At 36.2% G+C, this 15,186-nt stretch overlaps 1 protein-coding gene across 4 annotated transcripts in view; it reads right to left on the minus strand.

The window, feature by feature from the left end:
• The window catches only part of LOC103299684 (testis-specific gene 10 protein-like), a 141,718-nt gene that overhangs the window by 50,581 nt on the left and 75,951 nt on the right, over positions 1 to 15,186 (minus strand). For all 4 annotated transcript variants that reach the window (XM_054728455.1, XM_054728453.1, XM_054728451.1 and 1 more), the window contains exons 12-15: positions 14,263 to 14,318; positions 12,983 to 13,151; positions 9,869 to 9,979; positions 6,085 to 6,270 (exon numbers count right to left, since the gene is read on the minus strand). In XM_054728455.1, the coding sequence (XP_054584430.1) occupies positions 6,085 to 6,270; positions 9,869 to 9,979; positions 12,983 to 13,151; positions 14,263 to 14,318 (522 nt within the window). The remainder of the gene's footprint in view (positions 1 to 6,084; positions 6,271 to 9,868; positions 9,980 to 12,982; positions 13,152 to 14,262; positions 14,319 to 15,186) is intronic.

A 15,186-nucleotide genomic window follows, 5' to 3' on the forward strand; every position in this document is an offset into this window, starting at 1 on the left:
TTGAAGTGTGAAATGTTTCTACCTGGCTATAAAGCAAGTCATGTTCCTGGGCTGAAGAAACTACAAGGAGGCTAGTCATTGCTAGGGAGAGGAAGCCGGGCATTGCTACATGATGTCATTACCTGGGATCACAGCCACTGTTTCCAGGCTGGGCTGGGCTGTGGGCTGCATTTTGTGTCATGGGGTCTAGGCAGCATCAGCTGTGATTTGGTGGGCTGTCGCTCCGGGGTGTTGGCAGGGCCTGTGTCCCACTTGGGGGAAGCTGAGTGTTGCTTTGTGGGCGCCAGGTCCACAGTGCTGTTTCTCTGTGTGCGTCACGGCAGCTCCTGCGTTGAGTGTTTGCCCCCTGGTAGTCAGTGTGCATCATAGCAATTGGTCGTACGGTTGGACACTTAGCATATTAGCCTTTTATATGTATACTAGAGGCCCAATGCACGAAATTCATGCAAGGGGCTCTGCCCTCGCAGCCACGGCGGGTTGCCTAGGCCTTCGCAGCACCAGCTTCATCCGGAAGGTCGTTCGGATGTCTGGTCTAATTAGCATATTATGCTTTTATTATTATAGATATTGAACTATTAGAAAGAGACACTAAGAAAACAACCCCATTCACTATTGCAACAAAGAAAATAAGATATCTAGGAATAAATTTAACCAAGGAGGTAAAAGATCTGTACTCGGAAAACTATAAGACATTGAAAAAGGAAATAGAGGAAGATACAAATAAATAGAAACATATACACCATGTTCATGGATAGGAAGGATTAACATCATTAAAATGTCTATACTACCCAAACCAAGCTATAGATTCAATGCAATTCCTATTGAAATACCAATGGCTTATTTCACAGATCTAGAACAAATATTCCAAAACTTTATATAGAACAAAAAAGATACCTAATAGCCTCAGCAATCTGAAGGAAGAACAAAACTGAAGGTGTCACAATACCTGATATCAAACTATTCTACAAGGCCATTATAATCAAAACAGCCTCAAACTGGCTAAGGGCAGGCATATAGATCAATGGAACAGAACAGACATCCGAGAAATCAACCCAAGTTTTTATGGTCAATCAATATTTAACAAAGAAGACAAGAGCATACAATGGAGTAAATATGGTCTCTTCAATAAATGGTGCTGGGAAAATTGGACAGGCACATGCAAAGAAATGAAACTAGACCTCCAACTTACACCATACACAAGAATAAACTCAAGTCATGAAACCATAAAAATCCTAGAAGAAAACATAGGCACTTAAATCACAGACATATCTTGATATATCTCCTATGGCAGTGATCGGCAAACTCATTAGTCAACAGAGCCAAATATCAACAGTACAACGATTGAAATTTCTTTTGAGAGCCAAATTTTTTAAACTTAAACTTCTTCTAACGCCACTTCTTCAAAATAGACTCGCCCAGGCCGTGGTATATTGTGGAAGAGCCACACTCAAGGGGCCAAAGAGCCACATGTGGCTCGCGAGCCGCAGTTTGCCGACCATGGTCCTATGGTAAGAGAAACGAAGAAAAAAATAAACAAATGGGACTACATCAAACTAAAAAGCTTCTGCACAGGAAAAACAACCATCAACAAAATAAAAAGGAACCCCACTATATGGTGGAACATATTTGCTAATGATATGTCTGATAAGGGGTTAATTTCCAACATAATTAAAGAACTTGTACAACTCAATACAAGGAAGACAAACAGCCCAATTAAAAATTTGTCAAAGGACCTCATCAGACACTTCTCTAAGGAAGAAACACAGATAAGAAATACACATATTAAAAAAATGCTCAATATCACTAATCATCATAAAAATGCAAATTAAAACCACAATGAGATAATCTTCTCACACCTGTCAGAATGGCTATCATTAATAAATCAACAGACAAAAAGTGTTGTCAAGGATGCAGAGAAAAGAGAACCTTTGTGCATTATTTGTGGGATTGTAAATTGGTGCAACCATAGGATGTTCCTCAGAAAATTAAAAATAGAACTACCATATGCCCAGAAAACCCACTTCTGGGTATTTATCTGAAGAAATACAAAACATTAATTTGAAAAGTTATGTGCACCCTTATGTTCATTCTAGCATTATTTATAATAGCAAAGTCATGGAAGTAGCCTGTCCATCAATAGATGAATAGATAAAGAAGAAGCCGTACAGATTTACAATGGAATATTACTCAGCCGTAAAAAAGAATGAAATCTTGCCATTGTAACAATATGAATGGACCTAGGAGGTGTTATGCTAAATGAAATAAGTCAGACAGAGAAAGACAAATAATACCGTATGATTTCACTTATATGTGAATCTAAAAAACAACACACAGAACAGAAACAAACTCATAGAGAACAAACTGATGGTTGCCAGATGAGAGGGTCATTGGGGGGAAGAGTAAAAAAGGTAAAGAGATTAAGAATTACAAATTGCCAGTTATAAAACTAGTCACAGGGATGTAAAGTACAGCATAGGAAATACAGTCAATAACCATATAATAACTATGTATAACGTCAGTTGGGTACTAGATTTGTGGAGATCGTGTAATAAAATATATAAATGTCTAATCACTGTGTTGCACACCTGAAACTAATATAATATTGCAGGTCACGTGTAACTGAAAAATAAATTTTAGAAAATTAACCTTGACCATCTTTCATCACACAGAACTATTACTAATTTAAAATACATCATAGATCTAAATATAGCATGCATAATATCCCTAGAAGAAACAGAAGAAAATCTATGCACCTCAGTATCTACAAAGATTTATTAGATAGGACAAAGAAGTGCAAAGTATAAAAGAAAACTGATAAATTGGACTTTATAAAAAATCTCAAACTTCTACTCTTTAAAAGACTTAATTAAGTAAATAAGAAGACAAGCCAGTGACTAGAAGTAAATATTAAAAAATACACAAAGGAACATCTAATCAAAAGAATTCTTACAACTTAATAACAAGACCCCTAATAAAATATGAGTAACTGATTTGGATACTTTATAATGGAAGATATATTAGTGATCTTATATATGATACAGAATGGAAAGCTGCTCAATATCATTAGTCATGAAGGAAATGCAAATTAAATCTACAACATGATAACTGCACATATCTATTAACAATACCATGTGCTGGGAAAGATGTAGAGCAACTGGAACTCTCATAAAATGCAAATGGGAGTGTAAAGTGGAACAAACAATTTGGAAAGCAGTTGGTGAGTTTCTTACAAAGTTGAGAAAAATTACCATGAGGACCAGCAATTCCACTCCCAGTTATTTATCCAAGAAAAATAAAAATGTATGTGCACACAAGGGCTTACATGCTATGTTTACAGCAATTTTATTCATAATGGCCCAAAATAGAAAGAACCTGTTATAAACTGAATTGTGTCCCCTCAAAAGTCATATGTAGAAGGCTAAACCCAAATGTGACTGTATTTAGTGATAGGGCCTTAAAGGAGGCAATTAGGGTTACATGAGGTCATAAGGAGGGGGTTCTAATCTAATATAACTGGTGTCCTTTTGAGAAGAGAGAGAGATAGCAGGGATGCACACACACAGAGGAATGTGTAAGGACACAGAGGTAAGGCATCCATCTGTGAACCAAGTTGAGAGGTCTCGAAAGAAACCAAACCTGTGGCACTTTGATCTTGGACTTCCAGCTTCCAGAACTGTGAGAAAATAAATCTCTGTTGTTTAAGCCCCCTAATCTGTCGTATTTTGTTATGGCAGCTCTACACAAACTAATTGTCCATCAGCTGGTGAGTAAACAAATTGTGATATAGCTAGACAGTGGAATATTATGACAATATGAACTAATGAAAATCATTTTGCTGAGTGAGAGAAGCCAAGACACAATGAGTACTGACTGTGTGATTCCATTTACATATGATAGGGAAAGCAAATCTAATCCAGAATGACAGAAAGCAAACCCATAGTTGCCTAGGAATTGGGATGGATTGATTGCAAAAGGGCTTGAGGGAATTAGGGAGAAGATAGAATATCCTGTAACTTGATTGTGCAAGTGTGTTCATTTGTCACAGCTCATCAGATCACACTCTTAAAATGAGTGCTTTTATTTCATGTAAATTATACTTCAATACAATTGATTAAAAATTAGATACACCAGTACTTTGTCAACAATAAACACACTAGATAACTATATTAATATATAAAACACAGTTCTAAGTAAAATATGTCAGTTATTCAAATGAGTCCTTACAAATACAGATTTGCTTTCTGTCATTATGGATTAGATTTACTTTCCCTAGAATTTTATGGAATCACACAGTTGGTACTCATTGTGTCTTGGCTTTTCTCACTCAGCACAATGATTTTGAAGTCATTCATTAGTTGATATTGTCATAATATTCCACTGTCTAGCTATATCACAATTTGTTTCATCACCTGTTGACAGTTTGTGTAGAGCTGCCATGTTAAATCATGGAATGTGATCAATTTATTATAAAATTTGAGAGTCTAATAAGGGAAAAGTATAGTCAATATATTTTGGGGAACATGAATCCTACCAGATATCAAGACTTAACAAAACTATAGAAGCTCCAAGAATATATTGTTGGGAAGGAGATAGACAAATGGACCAATGGAGCAGAATGTATGGGGACATTTTTATGACAAAGTAGATTTTTAATTCAGTGAAGAAAGGTTAGCAGAGATTCATCCACAAAAATATAAAATTACTTATTTTAAACTATATACAAAATCGATCTCAAGTAAATTAAAGATCTAAATGTGGAAAAGCAAAATTTCACATACTTTTAGAAAAACTTTTAAATGAAAATGTAAGAAAATAATCTTTCTGGTCTTGGGATAGCAAAGGATTTCCTAAAGAAGACATAAAAGCATAAACCACATGGTAAAGCATTGACTAATTCCAGCAGCACAGGAATTTAAAACTTCTGTTTATATTGCAAGCACAATGAAAACACAAGCTACATATAAAAGGATTATCAAGAATACATAGGTAATTCCTTTAAATGAATATTGAAAAGATAGACAACTCTATAGAAAATAGGAGAGCTTAAGAAAATTTGTTCCAGAAACTTGAGAGAAAATTCATAAAAGAGGGATCCTGAATGGCGAAGAAACATGAAAAGATCTTCAATTTCACTTGTAATCAAGGAAACAAAAAGTATGGGGGAAAATTAAATGTCTGATAATATCAGGTACTGATTAGTATTTGAGAAAATGATAACTGCATGATTTCTGATGTAAGAGTTATACTTTAGAGAGCAATCTGATAATACCAAGAAGAGTTAAAACTGTACATATCTTGGATCCAGTTATTTTACCTTCCAGGCACAAATCTAGAGAAATATATATTCAAGGAGAAACAAAAAAGGATGTTATAGCATTTTATTATTTAAAAAATGAAGATAATTAAATTTCCTTCCATGTAAGAATAAATTTTAAAAAGAAAAGATTTATACAATGAATAGAGATGCAACTTTTTAGATATACACTGTATCCAAATCAACAAATTTCAAAATTGTAATATTGAGCAAAAAATGCAAGTTGTAAATGGATACCTATAGTGTATTATCACTTTTAAAAACTTATAGCACAAAAAAACAACTTTATGCATCACCTGAGGGTGAGAAATATGTAGAAAAGTATAAACATGCAAAAGAGCTATACAACCAGGAACCTCATACACACTAACCACTAGGGAGGGAAGGGGAAAGGATGAGGAGCTGGACCTTGTAATATTTTGCTTCTTTAAATAAAGAAAAATTGGAAGTAAATATGGCAAAATGTGAGCATCCTTAACTATGGGATTGGGGTTGTATAAGCATGTCTTTTATGTTACCTGATTTTTGCACTTTTTTGGTACATTTGAAATAGTTCCTAATTTTGAAAAATGCTAAAGAGTACTCTAGTGGTAGGGCAGGTAATAGATTAGAGGAGAACCAGAGTGTATACAAGAACAGTTATCAGGCTACAACAGTTATTTATATTTAAATAATTTAAGTGTTTGCTTACATATTTAATTTATGGAAAAACAAACTAAACTCTTCAACATGATGCAGGACGTACTACAAGCACACTTTCCCAAACTCACCTGCTCGACCTCTCTACTGAGGGCATCTACCTTTTCTTTTAATCTGTTCCCCTCTGCCTCAGCAGTGATAAGTTCTAATTTGAGGGTATTGTTGTCTATCTCTGCTTGCCGAGCCTTATTTTCCCAATTTTCAGCATCTTCATTGGCTTTTTGGAGTTGGTCCATTAGTTGCCGGTTCTCAGATTCCTGAAAAGCAAATCCTAGGTAATACTTTAAAAGATATAAAATGTTCAACATATAATTAAACATTATTTGTCAGGTCATTGGTAATTTTCTTGCCACAAGGATCATTTGTAACATAACCTTGAGGAATCCCACCTGCACTCTGTTTGGAAAATTGGTCATCCTGTCATTAACAAAAGGGGGTGGGACCAGCATCTGCCTGGCTCCTGAGTCACACTCACCCATCCAGTCACGTGAAGTTGTTACTCTCATCTTTAGGACATGGATGAATATGTTCTTATATTTGCTTTTGTTCAAACAGAATCCTCCATTGCTTCAATTTCCCATGTATCTGCTTACTGGCTAGTTGCTGGCCTGATTTCGGAGCGTCTGCCATGGCCTGACCTTTTGTATCTGTCTATTCCCTTCTTCCCGACCACTTTTCTGAGTTGTACTGGTTACAGAGCTTCTGACTGGTGGCATATAGTATGCATCAACATCTGATACTTCTCCTGGTTTGACACATTTCCTGTCTGGTTCTGGCTTTTCATTTAGAACCCCATCCTTAGGCTTCTCCATCATGGACTGTGCTATAATCCACTTTTGCTCACTGCCCTAATAACTTGTCTGAAATGGCTCAGAAATTACATATCAAACTTATGCCAATAAACACTATTTGTAACTATACATCCAGGTATATATTGGGCATATAATATAGAACCACATTTTTAAAACCTTAAGACAGATGGACTAAAATAGGATCTTATTTCTAGAAGAAAACAGTCAGCTCCACAAATAATATACTATATTTATAATCATTTTGAGGCTATATTTGAAAACATATTTAGTAGTATGGTTTGGCCAACACATTCTAAAAAATAATTTATAATTTTGGTAATTAATTAAGAAGGCACTAGATCTCTTTCTCTCCTACCTGTTAATAAACAGTGCATACTTAGAAGCATTGGACTAAATAAAATGACCAAATTGCAATAAATAATGTCTCATACTGTAAGGCTTTCAAATCAGATTTAAATCCTCACAATATGATTAAGCGTAAGTCCGGTTGAAATTAGTTAATATTACCACCTTGTGGCCTGATGGTACTTTGACTAATTTGAAAGATCTTTGCAGTGTTAGTTAACAAGTTCACAAGCCAAACTATTGTCTGTCTTTCAAAATTCAGATCCTGTGGTCAGCAAACTGCGGCTCGCGAGCCAAATGCGGCTCTTTGGCCCCATGAGTGTGGCTCTTCCACAAAATACCACGGCCTGGGTGAGTCTATTTTGAAGAAGTGGCGTTAGAAGATGTTTAAGTTTAAAAAATTTGGTTCTCAAAAGAAATTTCAATCGTTGTACTGTTGATATTTGGCTCTGTTGACTAATGAGTTTGCCGACCACTGAGATATACCAAATGTGCCAGTAGGGATCTGATGTGTGTTTTACATTATTGTACTAAAAAGAACAGTTGTGTATAGAGGGGTGCATGGTACAATATACATAAACTAGATGTTACCCACACCAATCTTTACCCTCTTTAACTTTCTGTAGCACTCACTGTCTATGCAGTTCCCTTAAAACTGCCTTACAGCTTTAGGAAGTTAGATGCAGATGTACAATCTCCCCAATAACAACTTGGATTCCTCAAAGATAGGAACCGACTTTTATATTAAATTTATTTTGTGACTAGGTAATACTGTACAGGTTCAAAGTTTAAGTGGTAAAAAAGAATTGCCATAAAACGTCTTGCCCTCCAACCATCAAGGGCCCCTTCCTTGTGGCAACCAAGAGGCCATATTTTACCCTTTTTTATATCTGTCCAAAGAAGCCAGAGCAGTGTGGTGCCCAAGATAGGCAACAGCATAAAGAAAGTGAAACTGCTGGGTATTCTCCAATTATTTCAAGAGGTCTTTACCTCCAACCCTGTATCCCACAGCTCCCTCTGGTGGTCCCCTGTGCTCATTGCAACATTCCACCGCAGCAAAGCTCACTGCCTCCACTGGAACCCTTGCCCTTCTGGACTGAATTATGCATACAGGCTCTCCTAACTGCTCTCTCTCCTGATATTCTTACCCATCTGATTTATTCTTCCCAACATCTCCAGAATAATCTTTCTAAAAGGCAGTTCTTCAAATGACTTCTGTGTTTCTGTTGTAACAAAAGCTTCCTGAAAATGGCGTTCCTTCTGTTATAACACACCTATACACGCCACTCTAGCTACAGGACCTACTATTTCCCCTAACACCTTTGCTGATGTTGTCCCCACTGCCTGGGGTGCCATTCTGTTTCCTTTCAGTTTTCATCTCTGGCACCTCTGCACCTAGCACACTGCATGCTGAATGGATGAGTGAATGAAGAATGCACCTGACAGTTCTTACTAGACTACCCGTGCTTTGTGCTCTCTGGGGGAAGGGGTGCCTGGAGCCATCCAATGGTGCTGTGAAATGAAACCCAGTGAAAGAACTCATACTAACATGCTAAAAGCTAAGGGAAACCTGATGTGTGATGTCTGAAAACACAACTCCAGAATCTAAAAGCCCCAATCCTTAATGTGACAGGGTAGGGAGAAGAGGGGAACTGATTTACACTAATTCAGAGTTAACTATGCTCAATGTTGCTAAGATATTCATTTATTTATATTCTGCCCTATTCCAGAATAGACTTAAATGGATCATTGTGCTAGATCTGCTGACTGACCTGGGTGTTCTTCCCAGTTACAGCGGGAACACTGAGACTAGGAGAGGTTGAGTAGCCTACCTAAGTCTATGCCATTAAGGAGAAGAGGAGTCAGACCTATCTGATTCCAGAGCTTCTGTCCATTCGTGATATTACATGCTGGCTTCTTAAATCAAGAAGTGTGGAAATGCCTGCTTTGTCAACGTAAGCTCACTGCTTTATTGCCTGAAAGCAAGGATTGCGATTTAGGAGTCCTTACACACTCTCTATCTCTCAACGTCCTAAACAATCTAATGAATACCACAATAAATGCTCTACATATGTTTGTGGACTGATATGAAATAATACGTTAAATAAAATAAACAGATTTCCTTGGGGTGAGTTTCTATTAATGGTTTCAGTGGTATGTAGGTAACAAACACTACACCTATTATAATCCAACTATACTTTTTAATTAGATAACATTTTACTAAATGGACACATCTAATATCGTTCGTCAAGGCAACTGTTTATTCCAGGATTGTCACACATGCACTGAAATTTACTTTAAGCATCCACGCACCTGGTCAAATGGCTACTGACAGAGAAGTGCTGAGGAGAGCCATCTGCCTTCTGATCTTAAGAAATAAATGGACCCACAACAGTGTGATCACTTCTGATCTGTGGAGCCTCTTCTGTCCAAGTTTGTACCTGGGATCTCTCCAAATATGAATGAACCATTTCAAATATGAACCAAAGTTGATTGTGGCCCCCTGTCCTTTACCCAGTTAGAAGGATTCTGGACTTTGGTGGTATTCTAAATACAGAATAAACCCATCACTGACAACACTAAAATAAGCTATGCATTAAAGGAAGACTTGGTTCAGCTCTCCCCTTGAGTGTAACTGATCAGAAATTCAGTGAAAACTCAGGTATCATGAGAAAGGAGGGGGAATATACATACGTACTTCAGACTTTAATATATTCTTCAGCTTGTTAACCTCCAAATTAGTATCATGGACCTTCTGTTTTATATCATTAAGTTCATTATGAGTATCATTCAATTGTTTAGACAGGGCCTATGAGAAAATATAGCTAAATTTAACTACAACAAATAAACAATTTCTCTGTGTCAAAACCACCATGAATAAGTTTTTAAATACTTATTATAAATAAAAATTAATATACCTAATATATAAAGCTCATATAAAAACAGTGAGGAACTGTGAGTCCAAACTGTAAATGAGCAAAAGTCCCAAACAAATAATTCAAAAAAAAGGAAGCCCAGGTGGATAATAATTTTAAAAGTTAAAAATGTATTAGTAAATCAAATAAATGCTAATTAAGATAATGAAATACTATTTATAAATTAGCAAAGATTTAAAGCTATTTTGTTATGGCAAAGAATGGGCATTCCCATGTATCATTGGAGTAAATATATATTTGCAAAAAACTAATCTGTGATCTGCTATCTTGTGATGTATCGAGACATTTTTAAATAGTAATAAAAACTTAAGCTTTGATTCAATTTGAAATTAAATCTAACAAAATTTAACAAAAAAGAATGTTCATTAAGGCATTATTTGTTATAGCAATAATATTTATTCACATTAAGTGAATGATGCAGCAAATAATAGCATCTACATAAAGATATAACCACATAGAATATTATGCTTCTATGAGAAATGTTTGGAGTAATTTTTATTAACAGAGGAAAACATCCACCTATAGTTAGTGAAAAAAAATTAGGACAAAACACTGAAAATACCTCATCCCAATTTGTTAAAAATTGTGGTGCTCAGGGTGAATTTTTTTTTTTTTAATCCTTACCTGCGGATATTTTCCCATTGCTTTTAGATAGAATTGAAGAAGAGGGGAGAGGGAGAGAGAAACATGGCTGTGAGAGAGGCACATTGATTGGTTGTCCTTCCCCCCCCCCCCACCCCCCCCCCCCCCCCCCCCCCCGGCCCCAATACTCCCCTACTGGCTGGATATAGAACCTGCAACCACTATATGTGCTCTTGACTGGGAATTGAAACTGAGACCCTTGCCTGGCTAGCATGGTTCAGTGGTTAAGCACTGAACTATGAATCATGAAGTCATAGTTTGATACCTGGTCAGGGCACATGCTCGAGTTGCGGGCTGGACCCCCGGTGGGAGTGTACAGGAGGCAGCTGATCAATGATTGATTCTCTCTCATCATTGATGTTTCTTTCTCTCTTCTCCCTTCCTCTCTGAAATCAGTAAAAATCTATTAAGAAAACAACACACGACCCTTTGGTGCACAGGCTGATGCTCTAAGCACTGAGCCAGCCCAGTTAGAGCAGGGTGAAATTTTTTAAGGTTTCTGTTTTCCACATCTTCTGTGATAAGGGTTCTTTATCTGCCCTCCACAGAGGAATCCATCTTCTATCCTTGGGCCTATGACTCAAATTAAGAAAAAAACTACTCTTGAAAATATGAAAATTGTTATGATACCTACCAATTTTCTTCTGATTATACAAAATGTTTATAAGATTTTTAAAAAGCAGGTAAATGCTTATAATGTCCCTACAAAATATTTATCAAGTGATTATGCTGGACTCTCTGGTCAGTGCTGTCTAGGCATATTCTCACTTACTCTCCATGTTTACAGATGATGCTGAGATTCGGAGAAGTTAAGTGATATTATCACACAGCCAGGCAGGGGGATTCAAACCCATGTGAGTCCAAACCTCTCCTCTCTACTGCCCCTCATGTAGAAAAACGATGATGTAAAGGGGCATGTGGTTTTATTCCAGCTACATAAAAAGTTAATGTAAAATAATAAATATTTTAAAAAATACATTCGAAATCATTACAAAATATTCTTAAAATACACTGAAAATCAGTACAAAATGAGTTTTTAATCTAGTTTTTCATAAACAGTCATATTTTCCTTTAGCCTATTTGCTGTAGGTACAGAGTACACAAAATTAGAAATTCACATATTAGTTTTCATTGCTATTCATTAACTTTTTAAAATAAAGTTTATTCTGGAATAGTTTTAAATATACAGAAAAGTTGTAAAAATAGTAAAGAGAGCCCACATATACCCTATATTCAGTTTCCTCTTTTATTAACATCTTACATAAGTATGGGATACTTATCACAATTAATGAACCAATATCAACAAATAATTAACTGAAGTACTTATTTTATTCAGATTTCTTCCATTTATTTAGTGCCTTTTTTTTTTTTTTTTTTAGAAAAAGAGAGAAAAGGGAGAGTGGTTGGGGAATATCAATTTGTTGTTTCACTTATTTATGCATTCATTGTTTGATTCTTGTATGTGCCCTACCAGAGAATGAACCTGTAACCTTGAATTATCTGGACAACACTCTAACCAACTAAACTGCCCAGCCAGGGCCCAGATTTCTTTCATTTTTATGTGCTGTCCATTTTTGTTCCAGGATTTCATTATTCATTTACTTTTGAAAACAGTATTTTAACATATCAGGCAATTTTTTATAATTAACAAAATGTATCTATATCTATTTATATAAATTTAAAATTTTAACTGTTAAAAATTGAAAGTGACAGTACATGGGGGATATCATTTGGACTGAAGAATTTCCAGTGGGGAGGAAAGCTTCCAAATAGAATTTTTTTTTAATGGTGAAATTAAAATAATGATATTGGAAATGAGAAACGTGGATAAAGTATAGTGGCGTAGGGAGGAAGTTATTATAAAAGAAATTTTCCTGAAAAGATTTAGTGCTAAAGAGAACCAAAAAATGTGGCATAGTTCATACACTCATACTTAGAATAATAGTCCCTGAAGTAAACCTACCATTTCTTAAAAGTTTCTGAAGCTTTTATCTTCATTTGTTGAGTACTTCTAAGGTTGAATATACATCTATCATACTCCCCGCTCCCTCTTTCCTTAATATTTAACATTTTATGCCTGAGAGTTTCATTTAGAAATTATGTGGCATATTGTGTAATAGAGGTAAAAAAATGGCTGCTTCCAGAGCCTGAGCTTTTCTACAGAATGAAAGGAGAACCGCGCCTCAGAGGAAATGTGTGTTTTCTTGGAGAAAAGGAGACTAGGACAAATATACCTGGTTCTCTTGCTTAGCTTTGGAAAACTGTTCTTGGAGATTGTCATTCTCATGAGCCAAGATATCTCTTTCCCTGGCGATTTGAGCCAGTTCATCATTTGTTTCATCCAACTGCCGGCGCATCCTGGAAATGTCTTGTTCACACATAATTAGCGCTTCAGTAGACTGTCTATTGCACAAATCAAATAGTACGTCAGAAGAGACATTTTACCGAAACAGAGTAACAAATTCTCACATGACAGAAGATGGACAGTAAGCATAAAAACATTTGAAGAAGTTTTAAACACATTTAAATTTATACGAATAAATACTGCGAAAATAGTGCATTCGAGTTTCTCTGTGTTGCCAACATTTCACTATGGACAAAAGATGCTGACTCTACACAACAGTCAGTGATTAGCTAAGTATTTCAAAACTTCTGACATTCGAATATAAGAAAGCTTTCATCTGACCTCTAGCTGCCATGGCTTCGTCTCCTTTGCAGGTTCCTCTTCCTCTGCCCTCTTAAAATGAAGGGTTCTGAGGGCTCAACTCTTCGTCTCCTGTTTCTTCTTACTCTCTGCCTTCGCTCAGACAAGTACTATTCATATCCATGGCTCCCAACCCCATCTATACCTGAAGACTCTGAAATCATTACCTCCAGCCTTGGCCTCCTCCTTACTCTCCAGACTCTCATATTTAACTGCTTATGAGACATATATATAAGATCTCAAAGGCTCTTCCAATTCAGAGGAAAGCCATCGCTTTCCATAGTTTCTACATGTCCAGTATTCATCCCTCAAAACCTGGCATTTTTCCTATATTTTCTTCCTCACAAGCACCTCACCCCTGACCACACTCGCCAACCCCAATCTATCATCATTCTTCAGTGTGGGTAATCTTTCTAACACAAAATTATCCTCAAAATTCCTTAATGATTTCTTATTTCCCAAAGGATAAAATCAAGACTCATCTGTCTAAAACTCAGGCCTCTGTGTTTAGCCTTTCCTCCCTTCACACCTCCTCTCTCACTTTGGGTTCCAACACTCACCTACTTGCATTCACCAGGCTCTTGAACTTTACCTGTGGTCTGTGGTTCTCTGCTGTCCTTTCCTTCCCTTTCCTTGGCAGATGCCATATCCTCTTTTACTTCCCTACACAGACTTAGGCCTCCTTCCAACATTAGAAAGTTATCACCCTATATGTAACACTAAGCCCCTGTTTCTTACTATCTTTGTACCTAACATACTACTTTGCCCCTAATAAATATGTACTCAAATTCTTGTTGGATGAGTGGTTACCTTGATGCCTGTTCCATCTCAGCAATGATATTCTTCATGCCTGAAATGGTCTTTTCCTTGAAAAGTAATATAAGTATGACATAAAAAAATTATCTTAAACTGTTATTTCTGTTAAAACCGAATGAACAAAATCAATTTCCCCCACCCTTTTTCATTTACATTTGGGTTTAAACATTTATGCTCTATTCATCTTTCCTACACGTTAAAACTAAAGCCTAGTATATCAATGCCAATATTTGTACTAGACAAAAACAATCGATAATGCTCATTAGAGCTAAGACTACATTTGGGTGTACTGATATGAGATCAATGCTCTGTTAGGCTTTGTGCAGTCCCCCAACACCAGAGCCTCCAGAACACTCTGTACCTGGAGGCAAACCAGTGGTTTGCATTAGGGTGTTCTCCATGGGGAGTAGACCAATTCACTTCCTTATGTCACATTATGAAACCCAGGAAAGTGAATGATGTGAATCTAAATTTAGTTCTTAAGACTAATAACTTTGATCAAGTATATTATTTATATTAGTCATCAATATAAATAATGGTCATAAATCCATGTAGCTGCTAAAATGAAGTTACTTATAAAAGTCTATTTTTAAGTGTGAGTTAAATAAACATAAGGCCTAGAGCACAAAGTGAATAAAATAAACTATTGATATTCTCCCTTTTCAAGGGTGTGGTGAGGGAGATTCAGGAGTCAGTCAAGGCTGAAATAGGTGTGCTTATCTTCATCCATCAATACTATTCCTACACTTCCTTCTTTGAAAATGCTTGTTGATGGTGAACTAGTTAAAGATACTATTCACAGACACTTTGGCTAACATTAGCCCAGTTCTTTCACTAAATAACTAGATTTCACTATACCTTTTGAAGTTTGAAATCCTAAGTAACCAAGGCAACAAGATGAAAACCTAAACCTATATT

This window comes from Eptesicus fuscus, chromosome 16 (genome assembly GCF_027574615.1).
Source record: "Eptesicus fuscus isolate TK198812 chromosome 16, DD_ASM_mEF_20220401, whole genome shotgun sequence".
Lineage (NCBI taxonomy): Eukaryota > Metazoa > Chordata > Mammalia > Chiroptera > Vespertilionidae > Eptesicus > Eptesicus fuscus.